The sequence below is a fragment of the Mobula hypostoma genome, chromosome 9, assembly GCF_963921235.1.
Source record: "Mobula hypostoma chromosome 9, sMobHyp1.1, whole genome shotgun sequence".
NCBI classification, from domain to species: domain Eukaryota; kingdom Metazoa; phylum Chordata; class Chondrichthyes; order Myliobatiformes; family Myliobatidae; genus Mobula; species Mobula hypostoma.
The window spans coordinates 32,625,542-32,649,013 of NC_086105.1; the positions used below are offsets into that span (position 1 = coordinate 32,625,542).

The 23,472-nt window shown below is 34.5% G+C and overlaps 1 protein-coding gene across 1 annotated transcript in view; it reads left to right on the plus strand.

The window, feature by feature from the left end:
- The window catches only part of mkrn1 (makorin, ring finger protein, 1), a 61,228-nt gene that overhangs the window by 32,027 nt on the left and 5,729 nt on the right, over nt 1-23,472 (plus strand). Inside the window, exons 3-6 of the mRNA XM_063058022.1 lie at nt 2,271-2,515; nt 13,755-13,981; nt 14,577-14,791; nt 15,645-15,755. Of these exons, the coding sequence (XP_062914092.1) occupies nt 2,271-2,515; nt 13,755-13,981; nt 14,577-14,791; nt 15,645-15,755 (798 nt within the window). The remainder of the gene's footprint in view (nt 1-2,270; nt 2,516-13,754; nt 13,982-14,576; nt 14,792-15,644; nt 15,756-23,472) is intronic.

Here is a 23,472-nt window from a genome sequence, read left to right on the forward strand (position 1 = left end):
CACCGATGTAAAGGGGGTCGTGCGGTCCGCTACTCCTTCTGAAGTCAACAACCAATTTCTTCGTCACCAATCAATATATTTGAAGTATGATCTAGGAATAAGCAATATATTTTAAGAATATGATTGAGAAAGTACTTGTAAGAGATGTTGAAGATAGAAGCATTAGAGGTTCATTTTCTAAAACTCCCCAGATTAGCGGTTGTGCCTTTTCCCCATTGAATATAAATGCTGGAGTGATATTTCTCTCGAGGAATATTCCAGGTGATGACAGACTTGTAAGTTTAACATTTATATGCACGTTACAATGTATAGACCAGAGTAAGTACTTGAGCAATTATGAGATTGAAAATTTAGCAAGAATTTGTATAAACCACATCTGACCTCAACTAGTAGACCTTTTTTGGGGGTGGGGGTGGGAATATAGCAAGGAGCTTTTATGTTGGACTGTATGTTCTTGGAGTCCTACTGCACAGAAACGGGTCCTTTTCCTACTGAGTCAGCACTGACATTCAAATACCCATTAACAATAATCCTACATTCCAAAGATATACGATTAGGGTTCGTGAGTTGTGGGCACGCTATCTTGGTGTTGAAGCTTGGCAACACTTACAAGCTACTCAGCACAATCCTCACTGATGGATTTTGATGTAAAACACCACATTTCACTTTGTTTCGTTGTATGTGTGACAAATAAAGCTAATTTTAATCCTTAATCCCACTTAATTCTCCCCATCAGTCTCTCTCAGATACTGCCACTCACTGCCATGCAAGGAGCAATTTCGAGTTAATCTATCACCATATTCATTTTTGGATTGTAAAAGGAAACACAAAGAAATGCATGTGATCATGAAGAATGTATAATTTCCATACAGAGTTCAGATAGCTCTTGCAAACCTGGTTCTATGAGACATCCATATTTTAATTGCAGTACAAAAGCATTTGGTTGGTTTAGGTGCATTTTTTTCATACACGTGCACTAGTTGTCAATGATGACAAAGCCTATTGAAATGTATGCTTTGTTTTTATTCAAAAGTGAGGAAATTATATTTCAGTTTTACACAATTTGGGTCAGTGCTTGTAATTACATAGCATCTTTTTAAATATAACTATGTCCTGAGATGCTTCACAGGAGGCATAACAAATAAAATTTGAGACCAAATTGCATAAATAGGGATTGGGACAGATATCGACTTGGTTATAGAGAGCTGTTTTAAGGAGGAAGGAAAGGTGGAAGAGTTTGGGAAGTTTAGGGACTTGACTGGGACATTTAAAAATGGGGATGTGCCTGATACCAGAATTGGAGAATTACAGTTGTAGGGCATGATTAAAGTCACAAGGATTATTACATTTTAAAATCAAAACTTGCTGAATTGTGAACTAGTGTAGGTTAGCAAACAGAGGTGATCATGTCGTAGTATGAATTAGTATAGAGTGCTGTTTTGGCTGAGCTCAAGGTTGAAAATGAAGTCAAGTAATTCTGTAGAAGTGGGAGTTGTAGTAATGGCTGAATCTTGATTTGGGGTTATTTATGTAGTTCAATATAGAGAGCAGGATAGAGTGGGTAGCAAGGAATATGGTTTTTTGACTGAAAACAGTAGAAATTGTAAAGAGAAGCCAATGCAGATAATTCGCCAACTAAATAGTATAGAGGTGTATAAATTGACGAGGAGCACAGAAAGGGTGAATGTAAACAGCCTTTTTATCCAGGATTGAGGAGTAAACAGCTAAAGAGATTTAATAGGAATCCAAGGGGCAACATTTTCATCCAGAGGGTGGTCTGTATGTGAAAGGAACTACCAGAGAAAGTGGTTGAGGTAGATAGATTAACAACATTTAGAAGGCATGTAGAGAGGTAAATGGATGGGAAAGCTTGAGAAGGATATGGGACATGCTTAGATGAGAGCGTAGATGGGAATCTTGATTTGCATGGAGCAGTTGGGCTGAAGGCCAGACCCTAATTCTATTTTCCCTCGCCATCAAACCTCAGTTACTCTAATTTGATAAGTTAGATATATACTTTTCTCCAAATGACTGGAATCTTGGCCAATTGAAACATTGAAAGCCAAAATTAGTAGACTTGTGAAGGAGGTTTTAAGGAACATGTAGCAAAGTTGAGCAGTGGTAAAGAATTGTGATGTAATTGAATGAGAGAGCAAGCTCATTAGCTAAATGGCCCATTCCTGTCGTGTTCCTGGGTGGGGGGGGCGGGGGGGGAGTTGTTATCACAGGTTTGCGTTGCATTAATTGTTATATCCCTAATTGATATACAGGTATGACCATGTGAAGCCGTCAAAGCAAGGATTGTCGGAGTTTCAGAGTGGTCCTACACCACTGGCCCCGAAGGATTCTGCCACAGCATCAGCTACAAAACTTACTCCACTTACCAAATTAAATGGTGAAATGAGCACAAAAACAGCAGTGATTGAGGAATCCAAACCTTCAAGAACAAGCTCAAATCTGGAGGACTGGGTTAATGCAGCAGAGTTTATACCTGGACAGCCATACTGTGGACGAAGTAAGCTGATTCGACATGTTTACATGCTTGATGTTTAATGAAATAAAAAAAAACAAACAACCTGCTGTAGTATATCTCAGTTTACTGTATGTTTCAATATTCAACATTCATTACAATATTTGTAATGAGCAATTCCTTATCTACTACTTTGCAAAACAAACAAGGGCTTCTTTACTAGGGCAAGGAAAATGGTTCAGACTTGCTTTTCTTTTTAAGACATTTTGGCTTTATTTGCTGATGTTTTGTGAAAATGGAAGTGGCAATATTTAAACTAAACCAGTTCAATTATCTAATTTATGTTAGATATAGGATGGTCAGTTATATGACTGTCTCTTGAATTACCCCCATAACACAAAATTGTTGTGTAGGGCATTTTTCATTTTGTCCCACTACTCCTTTAGGGATTCCTCTTGGAAAATATATAAAGTAAGGTAACCATGGTGTAAAGTTGAATCAAATTGGAACACTCACCCTTGGTGCAATGCTTTCAGGTGTAACTAGGCAACCGTTCCTAAAATCTATATTTGTGTGTTACTAACAAGTTCGAGGAAGGAGTAATGCTGCAAGTATAGAACCCGTTTCCATTTTTCTGGGGTTTTTTGCAACAAAACACAAAAAAGATTACACCAGAAAAAATGTCATGATACATTTTGCAATTGTGCAGAGTGGAGCGGGCTAATTAAAAATTTTGCAGAGCTATATGTCATGTCTTTGCGTATACAGAACTGCTTTGCTGTGTGAAAAGAATATCATGCGCAATCAGCGGAACAGCACTGGAATATTTCTGGGAACATTGAGGGGATGGTTTGGAGGGAGGTGAATGAACACACACTCAGTGAAACCTCTTTGTTGATGGCTGGTGCTCATAAGTACAAAATAAATGTTTCTGGACACTTGTTAAAATAGTAGGAAATTATTCCTATTTTCATGAACTCTGACCACGTGACATTTTAACCAGCTTGGAAATAGACATCTCATGCCTTCAAGTGAAATAATCTTGAGGGTTATGTTGGGCTTTGTTTGGTTGCAATTGAGCTGGACTTAAATTTTAAACTTCTTCCCCTCGCAAATGATTTATTCATTTATTAGCTGAAAATACTACCAAAGTTGGAGTAGCTGACATTTGAAAGATGAGGTGACCTCGAGTTTACCTCAGTTGATGAAATGGAGAAGTTATTCACATCTGTTATTTTCAACATGTAACTTATAGTGGTTGTGTATGAGATGGATATGCAGTGGTTTTTCTGCTCTTATCTGTTAAAGACTAAACATGATTTATTGTAATATTAATATTCTTACAAATCAGGAATATTTATTGAACTTGAATTTGCTTTATTTATGGTTCCTAGATCAAAATCAATTATTTTATGTTTTGACATCTAATTTACAGTGTGACTACAGCAAAAGACTGTAGATGTTGGAGATCTGAAATGCAGAAAATGCTAGAAAATGCAGGTCAAGCAATGTCTGGAGAGAGCAAGATGATAAAATTGGATTAATCCGTTTCTCCCACCCACTTTACCTCTCCCTCCCCCACCCCTATATTAAGTACTTACTGAATCTTTCTGGCATTTTCTGTATCTTGAGGCTTGCTGCGATTACAAACACTAAAGTGTTAATTTTTGTGAATCCCTTGGTCTTTTTTCCTGACCAAAATGCAACTATTTAAATTACTGAAGTCAGATGAGCTTCTCCTTGGAACTTTACAGTTCCACATTTTTAACAATGTGGCTTCTAGTAAAACTGAATATAAAATTTATTAATAAAAATTAATTTGCAATGTTTGAATACAAATTGAGAACTATGTCCAACATCATTATATATGCTTATAAATTATACTCTTAAGGTGGCAGGAATGAACTTTTGGCCAAAAGGGCTAGTCATAATATCCAAGTAAAACAATTTGGTGTTGTTTTAAGCTATCAATTTTAGTATTTTTTTAATCAAAGTAAATTTCTTCTGCCAGTAGCTTTTGATATTAAAAAGCCATCAACATTTGCAATTCTTTTAAAATTTTTGTCTAGGAATATTGGTGTGTAACGTAAAACTCCTCAAGAGGTGGATAAATTAAACAATATTTCCTTTTTTCCCCAAAAGGATTCTCAAGTGCCTGATCCAGTGTGACTGCTTGTGGATTGTCAGGTACTGAAGCAGACCTGACTGTATATACACTGCTGTTAAAACCAGAAGGGGAAACTGCAGCTCCATTTTTCCACTGTTCACCTAGTTTCAAGAGTTATGAGTTTTCATAAAAATTGGTTTTCACATATTTTACAGGGGAACAGTTCTCCCATAACCATATGAATTCCTGGTTACAATTCCTGGTTGCATTGTTAGGTTACATTTGGCAATTACACTTTTCTTTTGAAATGACCTTTTCTATAAAAGAAATTGCGCACCTTTCAGGTCTTTATATATTCAATGCCTTCGGCAGCCAAAAGGCAGCAGACTTCTTCAAAGAATACTTCGAAGCTGGCAGCCTGGATATGAAGTTACTCAATCTGATTCTTTATTATTGAATACTTGAAAATTTGATAACCATTGAAATTAATAGCAGTTGTCTCATACATGTCATCTTCACATTGATGTTAATAAGGTGTAAACTTGGTGACCTTCTTGAATTAGCATTTTCATGTGCAGAGACAAATGTCTTTTATTTTTAAAAGTCAGGCTTCTTTAGGAAATTCTTGTGAACTTTGACAATATAATTCAAAACTGTAAATTATATGAGAGGGACGTAGCATTATTATACTTAACTGTATTATTCTATTCTAAGTATTGAGAAAGGATAGTATGATCAACCCAGGACCAGACTTTATAGTCTGATTTACTTGTTGAATTTACTGAAGAAATCCTAAAAAGTGAGACTTCAATTTTAACTAGTGTTAAAATCTGTTACAGAAAGTGGTAGTAAATTTTAAATTTGTAGTTTTGATATTTTAAAAATTATTCATTTGGTACTATTGTTTTCAACTAACTTTGTTGGTTATGCAAGCTTGTCTAGCATATGAAACCTTATTCACTTTGGCAAGTATTTAAGGAATCAGAATAAAATTAATTTGTCTTTTGAGTTTAATGGTGGATTGTAATTTATTCAGCTGTTTGTTGACAATTAATTTCACTGGATAGCTTTCCAAAAAAATTCTATAAAAATTATTGCACAAACACCTTTTGACTGGTTGCATATATTTGACAACTGGTATACGAAGCATTTATTCACAAGCATGATTACAGCAAGGAATAACTAAGGAGGCAGCTGAATTGAAATAGAATACTGCAATCAAGCCACCATCTCTCTGAATCACACTGTTAAAGTCACTCTTCACCTGACTACACTGTTGTGAATATTTAAGTGCTGTTTTTCCTATCTGGTCAGTTACCAGGTTTCTTTGCATTCCAGGTGTGATAGAAAGCTGTTGTACTCTGCAGTATGGAATCCATAACCACCTTGCTTGTTCACTTGCTCTTGAAGTGCACCTTATTTTGCAGTGTGTAGAAATGACTATTTTAAAACATTATGTTTACTATAGTGATGTTTTAGCAATTTAAAACAACATTTTGCCTATGCAATGCATTTCTCAAGAATTGTATTTACAGTTGTAAAAATGCACAGTCATAATTTATTTAATTTTATTAGATTCCTTTCAATATGTAGTCCATTTTTGTCTTCCCTGGTGTCAGTTATCTAGAGAGTGAGTTAGACAGATTAGCTTGTAAATGTTTTATGACGTGCTAGTGATTGATCACTCTCTTCGGAGCTCTGAGACGAAGTAACCTTTCATTCCAATTCCATCATATCCCATGTAAAGTAAACAACTGTTTAGATTTGTATTTAATGTCATCCCTTCTACATAACATGCTTTGTTCCTTTACATTGCTCAAAAGTTTCCTTATGTAGTTTCTAAAAAGGTTAAGTTATTTTGAATTTTTTCATGTTTCAGTTTTTAGTTTAGTAGGAAGGGCATTAGAAGCATTTTCAGAGATGGGTGGTAATACATGGATTGAATGTCAGAAGTTGAAGATTGATTTACTGTTCAGTTGGCATGATTAAATTTCTGCTGATCAGCTGAATTGCCTCAGATAATAAAATCTTAGAATAGTTTAAATGTAGCAAATAAGCTGTATTTTGAATTCATTCTGCGACTTGATTTGCAGCTACTGACCTTTTTTTAGGCCTTGAACCATTTTGCATGAGTGTCAGGTGAAATGCAGGTATTTGCATAAAGAATGTAAGCTTGGTCATAGAAAAATGTTATTCTGTGCATAATTTGTAAACCTGTGGCAAGATTTGTTTTTTTTTCCTGTATATTTGATTATTTTAATGCTTTTATTTGAAAGAACCTAAATCTTTGTGACTTCCTTTTAGCTTCAGACTGCTCTGCGAAAATAGAGGGGTTGCAGTGGGATTACAAACCTGAGGTCCATGCTGCATTTAATACAGCAGCTTTAATGTAAATATTTGAGTTATGAACTTTTTTTCCTGCCGAGTTTCTTCAGTGTCAAATCAGAACAAGCAATTGTTGTCATTACTAATCTGGGCTAGTAAGTTGCTAGAAAGTAATTCCTTAAACATTAAAATGATGGTGCCACATGTGTCTGATTAGCAGCTTGCAAGAAAATCAAAAACTAGAGTAGTTCAAATTGACAAGATTAATGAAGGATGTTTTTGTCAAGCCATTTAGTGAATCATTGGTTAAATTGTTAAACCATCTCTTCTCTCTTCCTGAGTTTTAGAGTCACCTCAGAGATACAGTACTTGAACTTTATAAATCAGTACCATTTGAAAGGATGTGTTATACTTTCAAGTCGCTTAATGAAGGTAGTTTGATGTTGTTTACGACTTCAGTCTGTCAACTTCTGTGACAACACTGGCGCCAAGCTGTGTTGACACTTGCCCTTCCCTTGGACTACATCAGTGGTTTGGAAAGGGGGAACCCGCTGCATGGGCAAAGGCCAGTTCTTCAAACCTTCTCACCCAGGCTTGTGCCCTGGAGAGGACACAGTCCACCAGAGGCGCAAACCCATGATCCCCTGAGATCAACGGCTGCCTACCACTAATGAAGGTGAACATTTCTAGTCATAGACTTTAAGAAAGAGGCAGGAGTAAAATTCCTAGGCATCGGACTCTAATCAAAATTTGATGATGCTTCCATGGCATGCCTTTGAGAATTTATTGAAGGTATTTGTTCAGGCATTGGCTGCAATTGAGACAAGGCAGTTGTGCCTTGCAATAATTGTCGCTATGCTGACTGGCTTACATGCAGCTAAGTATAATCTATAACTGATATCATATAGGATGCCCATTATTTTTTGAACCAGCTGCAACTTTTGTATCTAATCATCAATAGTTTATTCAAAAGAATTCTCTCTTGGGTTTTTTTAAATGTACAGTATACAACCAGGAAAGTATTATACACATTATTCTCTTTTGGGCATATGTGTGGCTAACCATAATACATGAATCTGATTCAAAATCGAGTAGATCGGTTAGTGCCATTTGCTAAAGACTATTTGACACTGAAGATTAATTTGTATTTGTTCCCTATTAATTAGGAATTTATAGCAGGATTCTTGAACTTTTCTGGTGTTTATTTAAACTGATGAGCACTCTTGTCCATGTTCTCCCACCACAACTGCTACCCTTCATCACCCCATGAACATTCAAAATAAAAAGTCCTTGTTAATAAATATAATCAAGATCTTATAGGGCTTAATTATGAAAGAAGGTTGCTTAAACTTGTTTTGAATTTTCTTGTATAATATTAAGTATGGAGCAAAGGATTTGATGCAGCAGATACAGCAAAATTATTTCCTGTGAAAAGAGTGGGAAGAAAATTGAAGGGAATAAGTCTAAAGCTGTTGTCATTTAAATAGGAAATTGGGAAAACTTTTTTCACACAGTAAGAATATGAAAATTTCAAAGGCCATTGTGAATATTATAAAGCAATTATGAATATACAATAGATTCCAGTTAATTGGGTTCACTGAGCCAGCCTTTTATTTGGGACTACTCTAAAAGAACAAAAACTAAATCAAGAAAATAGCCGGGATTCCCTTCATTTATTTGGGACACTATGCTGCTTAATTGGGGCCGAACAGTTTCTAACAAGCATCAGTCACGTGCACTTCTGTGGCTGTTAAACACTACACTGTGCTTAGAACATTAGTTGCGTGTGTTTGTGTTCAAAAATCAGTGATTTTTGTCACTGATAGTTGATAAGAAATAAGCAGTAAGACAATTCACTGTGTCTTGCTCACTGTGGTTTCAAGTATTCAGTCTTGGAGATAACAGAAACAGCTGGGAGTGAAAATGAAACAATTTAACTATTTCAACAAGTTAGGAATTACAAAGGTATTGTTAATTATTTTGAATGTTGCAATGAAAATGAAGATTTGGAGGATGCAATCATCTAAAGCATTGTATGAAGGCAGTCCATTATCTGCACCAGGAGACTGCACGGATTTTGTTCATTTACAGTCAATTATAAGAACACACAGATGAATTCCTCCATCGATAACTTATTAGGAACTAAGACACAGTTTTGTAGTACTGTGGAGGTTTGGTACTATTTTAATTTGTTCTGTATTTCTTTTAAATATATAAATTATTCATTAAACTGTAGTTTTTTTTAATACCTTTTAACTATTTCCAAGAAACTTCGGCTGATTGAGCCAAAATATACTGACCCCGATGTTTCCCAATTAATCAGAATCCACTGTATTACAAACGCAGTGGATATTTTATAGTGTTAATTGAATTAAGGCCATAAGATGTAGGAGCAGAAGTAGGCCATTCGGCCCATCGAATCTGCTCCACCATTCAATCGTGGGCTGATCCAATTCTTTCAGTCATCCCCACTCTCCTGCCTTCTCCCTGTACCCTTTGATGCCCTGGCTAATCAAGAACCTAACTATCTCTGCCTTTATATGCACCCAATGCCTTGGCCCCCACAGCCACTCGTGGAAGCAAATTCCACAGATTTACCATCCTCTGACTAAAGTAATTTCTCCACATCTCAGTTCTAAAAGGACATCCTTCAATCCTGAAGTCGTACCTTCTTGTCCTAGACTCCCCTACCATGGGAAATAACATACCTAATCTGTTCAGCCCTTTTAACATTTGGAATGTTTCTATGAGATCACCTGAAGTCCAGAGAATACAGCCCAAGAGCTGCCAGACATTCCTCATAAGGTAACCCTTTCATTCCTGGAATCATTCTCATGAATATTCTCTGAACCCTGTCCGATGTCAGTGTATCCTTTCTAAAATAGTGAGCCCAAAACTGCACACAATGCTCCAAGTGTGATCTCACAGGTGCCTTATAGAGCCTCAACATCACATCCCAGCTCTTACATTCTATACCTCTAGAAATGAGTGCCAACATTGCATTTGCCTTCTTCACCACTGACTCAACCTGGAGGTTAACCTTTAGGATATCCTGCACAAGGACTCCCAAGTCCCTTTGCATCTCTGCATTTTGAATTCTGTCCCATCTAAATAATAGTCTGCTCATTTATTTCTTCCACAAAAGTGCATGACCGTGCACTTTCCAACATTGTATTTCATTTGCCACTTCTTTGCCCATTCCCTAAACTATCTTAAGTCTCTCTGCAGGCTCTCTGTTTCCTCAACACTACCCGTTCCTCCACCTATCTTTGTATCATGGGCAAATTTAGCCACAAATCCATTAATCCCATAGCCCAAATCATTGACGTACATCGTAAAAAGCAGATGTCCCAACACCAACCCCTGTGGAACTCCTCTGGTAACTAGCAGCCAGCCGGAATAGGATCCCTTTATTCCCACTCTGTTTTCTGCTGATCAGCCAATGCTCCACCCATGCTAGTAACTTCCCTGTAATTCCATCGGCTCTTACCTTGCTAAGCAGCCTCATGTGCAGCACCTTGTCAAAGGCCTTCTGAAAATCCAAGTACACCACATCTACTACATCTCCTTTGTGGACCCTGCTTGTAATTTCCACAAAAAATTGCAGTAGGTTAGGCAGGCAGGATTTTCCTTTCAGAAAACCATGCTGGCTTTGGTGTTGAGGCACATAGTTTTAAAGTAGGAAAATAGAATGGGGTACAGATCAGTCAGGATCTAAATGAACAATAGAAACAGCTCAAAGGACTTGCTCCAATTCTTTTAGCTCTTTCTCCCACTTTCCCCATCTGACTTTGCTTGCTGCAGCTTTATTGTTGCCTTTTTTCTTGCTCTCTTGATATTTTTTTAAATCAGGTATCAGTCCAGATTGATTATTGTAAAGTAAGTTTTGCCCTTAATTTGCACAAATATTCCAAAATGCATATTTAAAGCAAAGTGTTGCAACAATAGCAAAGATTCTATAAAAGGGTTATTAACATTGAGCAAGTAGAAGATAGAACAGTACAATTGCAGTGCATAGTCAATCTGAGTGGCTTGATATATGTTGTGATCAGTCATTGAGGAACGTGTGCTTAAGAAAACTTGTTTAGGATTGGAATGATATTGTTACTTTGGAATAATAAGCAGTTGAAAGTGTTTCATTACTCCTTCTTTCAACTTTAAAATAACGTAAATGGTCAGTTAAACCCAGGAAATGATAAACTGCACAGGACTATATAAAATTGTGATATATCCTTAGTTTTATAAAAGAAAAATAAGAAAACAATTTCAGGATTTGTGTTTACTGATAACTGCTAACATTATTGATTATTAAATCATTTCCTGAACCTGCAATGCTATCCAAGCATCTCTGTATTCTTCAGTTGCAATAGTAGTCATAAAATATTTTTTGTCATGTGTATATCAGCCAATATCATTTTAATAAAATGATCCTTCAGCAACTTGATGCTAGTGGACGTGATTGCCCAAAAAAATTCTACAGCCTGACTTCCAATCACAGAATGCAGTGCTCTATCATACAACTGTTCAAATGCTCAATAAACGCAAATATGCTTTCTATATTTGAGGAATAATGTATGAGCCTCATGAGGTAAGAAAGCATCTTCCAAATATATAGCAAAGATTTCCTTTAAATTTAATCCTTTGGAATAAGTATTTTGATTTGGTGTTTACTGCTAAATGTAAAAACGTCTATGATTCCAGGTGTTTTAATTTTCTTATGCAATCCTAAAATTGCTGACCATCTTTACAGTGTCAGCTTTTTAAATATTGTGCAAGTTGTTTGAGAACATTTGGACCTATGGCTTATGTTTGAGTTGATTTTATTACTTATGTAATATATGTTATGTAGAAATGATCCTAGACTGACTGATTTACCTTTAGCTTAGGCATTGATTTTGTTTTTAGCCAAAATAATATTTTAAAACTAAAGGCATGTCCTGTTATAAGGTTTAAAGTGTTCTAAACCTATAATAAGTATCAAGACATAACTGACTGGTAGTGGTATTTTAAGTTAACTTTTATTGTAATGGTTTTTGTTTTCTTATTTGTAAAATAGCTCTTCAATAATGATGCAGCAGACAGTAGTAATGTTTTAGTGATAACATTTTAGAAATAATCATAGCTATTATATTTCTTTGATTTAATAAAGAAAATTAAAAATCAACACCCTGTGGTTTATGCTGCTTTTATGGAAATTTATAATTGATAACAATACAGGTGAAAGGTGTGAATGGCCCAGGAAGCTGCCACTCCGGAAATTTTACATTTTCTTTGGATCCTTGTAATGAAAATATCTTGGAGAAGAGCTGAGTTTTTGAGTGAACCAAATACAGAGAAGGACTGTAAAAACAGACACCTGATTATACACTGATATTGATACACAATAAATGCTTCCTTTTGAGATGTCATAAATTTGAATATGAGCTGTTCCAACACCAGCATAGTTTGGCCTGCTACTACATTTAATGTTTTGTTCTTGTGTATATACAGCAAACTCACTTTGCAATAGTACTCCATACTAGGAAAAAAATAAGTTATCCATTTAATGGTAGAACTTTGTTTGGAATTTTCTAAAACAGCACTTCACTCAAACATCTAATTGAACTTGAACCAAGGAATTGAATCCACACCAAATGATAAACTTATTTTGGTCTAGATAAGGAGCTAGTCTTGGTGCCAGAAGGAACAGCAACAGGCTTTGTAGGATCTGTCTAGCAAGAAATTATAGAGAGAAGAAGAGGGATTATTGAGTTACCTGCAAACTTTCTTGAACTTAAAAATGTAACAACTCTGGCTAGTTGTGATTGAAATTTTACAGCCCTGGTACACGTGGACAGGAGTCATATACAAGCCATACATGATCTTTTTGTCTGCTGTTTACTATACATAGCGGAGTTGAGAATGAGATCTATCTGACTCGTACAATACCAGATGTGAGTGAATTGTTACCTATTTTTAAACCTGGTCTACACATTAATCTGCATGTATTTTGATAATTAATAGTCAAAAATAAGATTGTACTGCTGACAATTTTATTTGCCTGAGACAAGCTTGTATTCTATCATGTGTGCAATAAATATCTGCTAGTAATGGCTTATTAGAAATCTAGGTTGAAACTGTTCTGAGATGTAAAATGATGGCTGTATTTTGAAAAATGTTTTATCTTTTCTTGCATCCATGTAAAAATATCAGCCATATATTTTGTTTTTGTGATTCTACTGTTGTGCCTCCCATGTGTTTTTAAAACATAAAAGGTGCCAGTAAATTGCCCACTTTGATCTCATTAAGTGATCAGGAGGTCAGAGATAGCTTAGGGCTAGGAATCCTCTCCTTTCTAGTAGAAAATGCTTAAGCTTTCATTTACTTGGGCCTGAACTTCAACAATTATAGTTGATTAGTATGTTGAGCCTGTAGTCTATTTCTATTCAGGTTGAATGGTAGTGTACAAGTAATTGGGGAGCAAGCTCTTCCTTAGAATGTAATCTTTGTAGCTTGCTCATCTCAGACACTGTAAATAAAGCATTTCTTTCTCCTTCAGGAGAAGGTTACTAACTGTTGCTCATTAGGTGCTCATGGCCAACATTTCTGGAATACATGCACACTACATTCTGGAATTTTTGTTTAAGAGAAGCTTTAATTAGTAACTAAGTTTGGCAACCAAATTAACTCCTCATCCACCCACCTCAACTTCCCCATCAGAACATTTCTGCCTTTTCTTGCTTCATTTCTATAAGTCTATTGGATGATATTTTAATATGGTCTAAGTAGTGAATTGAAATTGTACTTTTGACACACTATTGTAAGGTCCTGTTGGTAACTAGTTACAGGATCATTTAAATATTCTCATTACAGCTGTACCAACTTACCAGGAAGCAAGAATGGAAAAGTTAATAATAGAAGAGAGCTTTGAGGCCACACAGACTGTTGAAGAAGTTAAGAAACAAATGTGTCCATATGCTGCTTTGGGAGAGTGTCGATATGGTGTGAATTGCGTTTACCTCCATGGAGATGTATGCGATATGTGTGGCCTGCAGGTTCTTCACCCAACTGATGCCTCTCAAAGATCAGACCACATAAAGGCAAGTAATTGAACAGCAAGGAAAGAGTTGTATTGTGCTTAGGGTCCTTTAAAGCAGTATGTGACGGTAAAATGAAGACAGATTTAAAGTGTGGATAATCACTTTGCCTATTCCATTTGTAATAAAATACAATTGCTGGATAAAATTTGCTCTGAAATTCATATTTGAGCCATTTGCTCTACACCAATTCCTCCTGCTGCTTGTTCATGTTTAATGCAGATAATAGTCCATGAAACACTGGATTTATTTTAACACTCTTTAGTAATGCTATACTGAAGACAAAGTATATCAAACTGCTGATGGCAGGATTATGGTTGTAAACAGTGCTAAGGAATACGTTAAGTAAGTAGTTTGAGTACTTCAAAAGTAGAGTTGTGAATTATGTACTAAAATATTTGAACACAGTGAATTGCTAATGATGTTAATTATGTATGGTTGTAATCTTGGATGCTGTTTTTGATTGAGATTTTAAGCAAAAGTCTTTGAATATGTAACATTTTCATGTAGCATTTACTTTTAGAATGTGAATGTCAACAATGTTAACTTTAATTTACATTTCTTAAAATTGTAATATTGCATTTTCTTGACTTTATAGGCTTGTATTGAGGCCCATGAGAAGGACATGGAACTATCTTTTGCCATTCAACGCAGCAAGGACATTATATGTGGCATCTGCATGGAAGTAATATACGAGAAAACAAATGCAAGTGAGCGGCGTTTTGGAATCATGTCCAACTGCAGTCATACCTACTGTCTCAATTGTATTCGAAAATGGAGGAGTGCTAAACAATTTGAAAATAAAATTGTAAAGTAAGTCCTTTGAAAAGGCAAATGTCTTGAGCCTACTCCGTTTTTCAATAAAGATCAAAGATGTTATGCTTCCTGTTTCTGCCTGTCCTAAGTAAGCTTGTACCACTTTGCTTACTGAGTACTTAACTTTGCATTAAAAATCTTCAAGTCTTTTTCTATTCAAGCTCCAAAGGCTCCTAATTCTCAGAGGGCAATAAAACTTGCCTTATCTGTCTTAAATAGATGACCTCTTTTAAATTTGGATTGAAATTTTTATTTATAATTGCTTAGCTTTAATTTGTAATTACTAATGTTTGTGTTGTAGATCTACTCTCAGTAATTTACTGTCCTGTCTATATACATTCTCCCAATTAAATTGTATGTTCAAATTTGCTTTGGAGGAGAAAGGGTCCCAGAGTGTATCCCTCAAGAAATTTTTTTTAGAATTCTGACTAGTTGGAGTGGGTTGCTGCAGTGGTGTGGTGCAATGTTGCACCATTGTCTCTATATCTACAGGACATGTCAGGTGAAGTTTACTTGAATATGGGAAAAGATTCAAACCAAGTATGAATTCATCAAAAGGAAAACCAGAAGACAAAATATATTTATCACTCTTCGGGTGATTTAAAAGCTTAAGCAAATGATAGAATCCTAATTTAGTTGTTTCCAGTTTTATTGTTCAGAATGCAAATACTGTGTTGTGCTGCTATCCATTTAAAGTCAATTGATCACTAAAATTTCAGTTTCTGTGTGAAGTTACGTATTCAGCAGTTTTCTGATTATGTAGAAAATTAGGCCTTCCTTTAACTTCCCTGTACATCTCAGATAAATTTATGGTATTGTCATTGTAATTTTTCACCATTTTATTTTTCAGATCCTGTCCGGAATGTCGAATTACATCAAATTTTGTCATTCCTAGTGAATATTGGGTGGAAGACAAGGAAGAAAAACAAAAACTTATCAAGAAGTATAAAGAGGCAATGAGGTAAAATTGACTATGATACGTCTCCAATCTAAGTGTTGCTTATATTATTGCAGTCACTATTTTTGATATGTTTTCGGTTTCCCATACTAATGTTCATGTAGCCATACAAAACTTAAGTACAGAAAAAAATAATGCAAATGTAGTTGTGCAGTCTTTACAAATCATTTTGCCTAAAATTATAATGCTGATAAAGTCAGTGACCAGCAGTAAATGGGTGTAGATTTGCTCATTCTTGTTGCCCTGTCCTGTATTTTTCATATGTTGACTGTATCTCAAGCTAAACAAGTGAGAAGTGGACATTAGCTTAAGCAGTTGGAACTTGAAGAATGTCAAAAATGTACCCCTCTTAGTTTTTCTCGTATTAGCACCAAAACATCTACTTTAAACCAACCATCCATGTACATTAAGCATTACATGTTTTTAATGCTATTGTAGAAGCTTTTGTTCCTATACAAGAAGTTCTATGTCATCAGAATCTGGTTTATTATCACCGTCCTACAATGTAAACTTTATTGTCCTGCAGCAGCAGTATTGTGCAAAGAAATAAAATTACCATAAATTACGAAATATGTAGTGCAAAAAGAAAAAAGGATAATGAGATAATATTCATGGCAGAGAAGAAGAAGCTGTTTTTTGATTTGTTGAGTGTGGGTCTTTATGCAAAATGCAGTTAAGATCTCAGTGCAAGGAAATGAAGAATATTTACTGTAGAACATCAGCTAATGCTGGAGGAAATTTTGTATCAAATCCTGATTCATATTTTATGCAAGAAACATTCTTTGGGTCTTCAGTATGTTGGAACTGTGTGAATGATCTAGTTAGGACTGAGAGGATGTACTGTGAATCCTTAATATCCATATTAAAATTTTGTATATCACCGCCAAGGACTGGAATTGTTGCCATTGAAAAGGAGGCAGAAAGCTTCCTTTTCAAACTATTACAGTGCAAGAGTAAAGATATTTACAGTATTAATAAAAGGAGTTCCAAGATAGTTCTGTTGATGACAAAGTATGATCACATACTGTATGTACATGCAACTAAAGGTAGTGTCTGGCTTTGAGCAAGAACCAGACGGAGTAAAACAGGGTGGTAATGTGAGTTTTGAAGAGGAAACTGGTTTCGAGAGGATATGAATGGCCAAGTGAGTGAACAGATGAAATGTAATATGGAAAAAATGAAGTAACTACTTTGTTTAATAAAAATATAGAAAATAAGAGTGTTACTGATCTGGTAAGAGGTTGAGAATTGGTGATGTTCAAAGGGATTGACTTTACATGATGTTCTTGTACACAAATCAATGAAATAGAAGGTGCAGGTACAACAAATAATAGAGAACCAAGTAGTATTTTGACCTTTGCTGTACAAAGATTTGATTACAAGGAAAAGCATTTTATTGAAAATTGATAAAATCATGGTGGGACTGAAACTGGAGTTTATTTACAGAATTGGTCTCCCTACCCAAGGAAGGGTATATTTGCCAATAAATGTGATATAAATAAGATTTATCAGATTGTTTCCTGGGATTATCATGTGAGGAGAAATTAAACAGACTACATGCATTCTCTCGTGTTTACTGGAATGAGAGGTGATTTCATTTGAAACATTTACAATTCTGAAAGTGCTTTTCAGTGTGTATGTTATTGCTAGGGGATATGGAGCAATGATAATATAAAATTGCTGCTCATCTTAATGATGGAAGTCATGCCAGAGGGAAAATGGCCTACAACTGCTTCCATTCGTTAGAAGATTGTTGTTTTCCAGCTTGCATGGCATTATTGTCAGTAGCCACTGTTGGAAAAATCTTTGAAGTGCTGTAATGTTTAACGATGGAAAACTTACTGCATCTGTGCACTGGTGATAAAAAGGAGTGAATATTTATGATGTATTGCTTTGCACTGCTCGAGTAAGTTGGTTTTCCCTGGATGATGTTGATCTAATGTCTGACCAATTCTAACAAATGAAGTATGTTCTATTAGGCTTCTTTTCTGCACATAGTAAAAAGGCTTGAGGATATAGGTATGTCGTAATGAAGAATTCCTGATGAATGGTGCCTGACTTGCCTCTATAATCAATAATAGTCCAGTTTAATTTCCTGAATAATGATATTTTGTTTTGAGTAACAGTTATTGAATATTGAGCAGAGGTGCCATTGGTGAACATCTGTGTTGCTTGAATTTTATTTCCAGGATCAGGAGATGTGACTGGAACTGAGTACAGCAATCATCTCATATATTCTATTTCACACTTTGTAATGGAGAAAGGTCATTTATGAAATATCTTGATGTCTGGATTAGGAATTCTGCTTTGATTTCTGCTCTATCAATGATAGAGTGGAAAAAACAGAAAATGATATTCTTGCCTGGGAAACGGAAAGAGATCGGTTGTTGGAAAAAGTGGACGTGGTGGAAAATTTTAGTAGGAGAAATAATATTAAGATTGTTGGTCTTAAAGAAGGTACAGAAGGAGATAATCCAATAGAATTTTTTCAGAGATGGATCCCGGAAAATTTGCAAATGGAAGAGGGAGATTGGCCAATTTAAATTGAACGGGCACATAGAGCTCTAAGACCAAAACCACAACATAACCAAAATCCGCGATCAATTTTTATAAAATGTTTAAGATTTCAAGACAAAGAAAGGATTCTACAGGCGGCTGCCCAAGCTGCCAAGAATAGAAAAGGGCCATTGATGACAGAAGGGAACAAAATTTTTTTCTACCCTGACATAAGTTATGAACTTTTGAAGAGAAAGAAGAAATTCAACCCAGTGAACAAAGTCTTATGGGATCATGGTTATCAATTTATACTGCGCTATCCTGCAACCTTGAAGATTTTTTTGGCTCATGGAGAAAAAAGATTTTTTGATGATTACTGGAAAGCAGAGAAGTTTGTGCGAGCATCTTTGAATATTCACCAGACAGAAGAAGAAGTCTAGGGGAGCGAGATGGATAAAGATGAAGGCTGGGACAGGGAATAGACTTGGTGGATTTTTAAAGGCGGAAGAATATATAACTATATTATTAACTATATGATAGAGGGGAAGAAATGTAAAAGTTTGAGGAATATTAGTTGGGAATAGTGACATTAAATTTTTTTTTAAATAAAAATTTTTTAATAAATTTTTTTGTTACGGAGGAGCTGGAAGAAATACTGACCAATCGCTACGGGATTCATGTGTGCAATCGTGGCGACAGCCATAACCCGCAAAATGGAGGGGGGTAATGTTGTGGTCTTTTTCACTCACAACATTAGTGAGGGGGTATTTTGTTTTTTTCTTTTTATATTATATCTATTTTTTATTTCTTTCTTTTTGCCTGGATGATTGGGGGGGGAACACATAGCAACATGGTGAAGTTTAAAGAGATTCCCCAAGGAACTATGAGAATTGAGATGTTAAGTAATGTGTTAGATTGGAGTAATTTTGTTAAGAATAATGACTAACTTATTGAATTTTTTGAGTTTTAATGTTAATGGGCTTTAACGGACCGGTGAAAAGAAAAAGAATTTTAACACACATTAAGAAAATGAAGATAGATATAGCCTTCTTGCAGGAAACACACTTAACAGAAACAGAACATCAGAAATTAAAGAGAGTGGGTGGGAAGTGTTGTTGCAGCTTCATTTAATTCAAAAGCGAGGGGGAGTAGCAATTTTGATCAATAAAATGTTACCAATTAGAATACAAAATCTAATAACTGATTCTGCGGGGAGATATGTGATTATACACTGCCAAATTTTTTCCGAATTATGGACCCTCATGAATATTTATGCACCAAATGAAAATGATGCAAAATTTATACAAGAAGCTTTTTTGAATTTGGCTGATGCACATGATAAAATATTAATAGGTGGAGACTTTTAACTTTTGCCTAGACCCAGTCTTAGACAGACCAACTAAGGCTGTTACAAAATCGAAAGTAGTAAAACTAACTTTATCATTGATGAAAGATTTAAATTTGATTGATATATGGAGAAGAATTAACCCCAAAGAAAGAGACTATTCGTTCTATTCTAACAGTCATAAAAGTTATTCAAGGATAGATTTTTTTCTATTATCAATGAATATTCAAGATATGGAATGTAAATATGGAATATTTATGGATATAAAGCGAGAATATTGTCAGATCATTCTCCTTTATTAATAACAATAATAATGACGGATAAAGAAGAAGTGACTTATAGATGGAGATTTAACTCAATATTATTAAAACATCAAGATTTTTGTGATTTTATGAAAAAACAGATCCAAATTTTTTGGATACAAACTCTCATTCAGTTGATGATAAATTTGTATTATGGGAAGCGATGGAAGCATATTTGAGGGGTCAGATAATAAGTTATACATCTAAAATTAAGAAGGAATATATGGTAGAACTAGATCAATTGGAAAAAGAGATTACAAAATTAGAAAAAGAATCTCAAAGACATATGATAGAAGAAAAACGAAGACAACTTGTCAATAAGAAGTTACAATATAATACGCTTCAGACATATGGAACGGAAAAAGCAATCATGAGAACTAAGCAAAGGTATTATGAATTAGGTGAGAGACTCACACAAAATTCTTGCTTGGCAGTTGAAAACAGAACAGGCTTCCAGAATGATAAATGTAATTAGAACAAGTGCAAATAAAATTACTTATAAACCTTTAGAAATTAATGAAACCTTCAAAAGTTTCTACTCTGAATTATATCAATTGGAATCACAAAATGATGTTAATGAGATAGAAAGATTTTTATCACAGATAACTTGCCAAAATTGAATTCGGAAGAACAGAAGGGATTAGATATGCCGTTTACATTAAAAGAGGTTGAAGAAGCTTTAGGATCACTTCAAAGTAATAAATCTCCAGGAGAGGATGGTTTTCCATCTGAATTTTATAAAAAGTTTAAAGATTTATTAATTTCTCCTTTTATGGAGTTAATACGTCAAGCAGAAAAAACACATAAACTTCCAGAACCTTTCTCGACAGCGATTGTAATAGTATTGCGAAAAAAAGATGGCGATCCTCTAAAACCAGCATCATAGAGGCCTATTTCTTTGTTGAACACGGATTATAAAATAATAGCAAAAATTTTATCTAGTAGATTATCTAAATATTTACCAAAATTAGTACATATGGATTAAACAGGATTTATTAAAAATAGACAATTAGCAGATAATGTAATTCGGCTACTTAGTATAATTCATTTGGCACAAAAAAGGGAGGAAATGAGTATAGTAGAAGCCTTGGATGCAGAAAAAGCATTTGATAGATTGGAATGGGAATTTTTATTTAAAGTATTAGAAAAATATGGGTTAGGAGTACCTTTTATAAACTGGATTAAAACCTTAAACACTAATCCTAACGCTAAAGTAGTGACAAATAGTCAAATTGCAACACCATTCCAGTTAAAAAGGTCAACTAGACAAGGTTGTCCATTATCACCTGCTTTATTTGTATTGGTGATAGAACCATTAGCAGAACTAATTAGAATTGATTCAGATATTAAGGGTTTTAGAGTTAATCAGGTGGAATATAAGATTAATTTATTTGCTGATGATGTTTTGATTTATTTAACAAACCCACTGCATTCATTACGTAAACTATCTTCTAGATTGGAAGAATATGGGAAAGTATCAGGGTATAAAATAAATTGGGATAAAAGTGAAATTTTACCTCTTACTAAAGGAGACTACAGTCAACGTAGATTAGCAACCCAATTTAGATGGCCGATAAATGGTATAAAGTATTTAGGTATAAGACTTGATAATGATATAAAGAATTTATATAAATTTAATTATTTACCACTATTGAAAAAAATTCAAGAAGATCTTGACAAATGGATGATATTACCAATAACATTAGTGGGTAGAGTCAATGCTGTAAAAATGAATATGTTTCCTAGATTGCAGTATTTATTCCAAACACTATCAATACAACTGCCACAGAAATTTTTTCAAGAGTTAAATAAATGTATGAGGAAATTTATTTGGAAAGGTAAGATGTCAAGAATATCATTGGAAAAATTGACGTGGAAAATTGATTTAGGAGGGTTACAACTTCCAATTTTTAAGAATTATTATAAAGCAAATCAACTTAGATTTATTGCATCTTCCTTTGACGAATGAAAACTGGCATGGATTAGAACAGAGTTAGATAAGATAGGAGAAAATATACCCAAAGATTTTATATATAAATGGGAATCTAAATGGCTACGGGAAAAGAAAGAATCTCCTATATTAAAACATTTGATTGATCTATGGAATAAGATAAATGTTGATGATGAAATAAAGAAATCTTTATTAGCAAGGAGACCTTTGGTCCAAAACAGACTTATTCCTTTTACAATGGATAATCAACTTTTATATAATTGGTACCAAAAAGGGATTAGATGTATAGGAGACTTTTATGAAGGAGGTATACTGATGTCATTTGAACAATTAAAGAATAACTATAAAATATCAAATAATACTTTCTTTTGTTACCTTCAATTAAGGGCTTATTTAAGAGACAAACTGGGTCAAACAATGTTTTTGCCGAAACCTAATGAAATTGAAATTTTAATTCAATAAGGAAAAATTAAAAAATTATTTCTTCTATGTATAATCTGATTCAAAAACAGACACTTAAACAAGGAATTCACAAGTCAAGACAAAAATGGGAAATGGATTTGAGTATTAATATTGATGAAACAAATTGGTCAAGACTATGTCTTGACAGTATGACAAATACAATAAATGTTCAACTTAGATTAGTACAACATAATTTTTTTCCACCAATTATATATTACACTGCAAAAAATAAATAGATGAAATTCAAACTTATCTGATCAATGTTTTCGGTGTAATCAAGAAATTGGTACTTTTTTACATTCTACTTGGTCTTGTTCCAAAATTCAACCTTTTTGGATAAATTTAAGAGTTTTATTGGAACAAATTATTGGAACTCAACTTCCACATAACCCTATATTATTTTTATTAGGTGACATTGTAGGGATAAAACTGAAACTTAAATTGAATAAATACCAGAAAGAATTTATAAAAATCGCATTGGCAGTAGCCAAGAAGGCTATAGCAGTTACTTGGAAATCAGATTTGTATTTAAGTATGGATTGTTGGAATAATGAAATTTTTAGCTGTATTCCACTTGAAAAAATTGCTTATAATTTAAGAGATAAATATGATACATTTTTGAATATTTGGCGCCCTTATTTACAAAAGATAGGTTGGCATATCTAGGTGCTCCGATGATAAAGATGTTGGTCCTTTGGGGAAAGTAACAAATAAATATATTAAATTTATTTCGAATCCCATGGAGCATGTGGAGACCTTCCAATGTGCAGGCAGTCTTTCTTTCTTTCTTTTTCCTTTTCTTTCTTTTAGGTAGGGGTATATATTGGGGGGAAGGGTTAAGGGGAGGGGGAGGGTAGATATTAGTATTTCATGTAATCAAGTTTGAAAACTCAATAAAAATTATATAAAAAAGGAATTCTGCTTTGAGGAGCCCCTGCAGCAATCACTGGAGACTAAATTGTCCTCCAACAATCATAACCATGTTCTTAGTTTTTGATACTGATTTTTTGCTATGGTTATATTTTAACTATTTGAATCCAGCCTTGATGTTGAATAGTGAAATTTGTCTCAATTCTAACATTCTGCTTTTTGGACCAAGTCTGTAATGAACTTTGGAGACTGTATGAAATCCAAGATGATCATAGAGCTAGGGGTCAGTAGGTT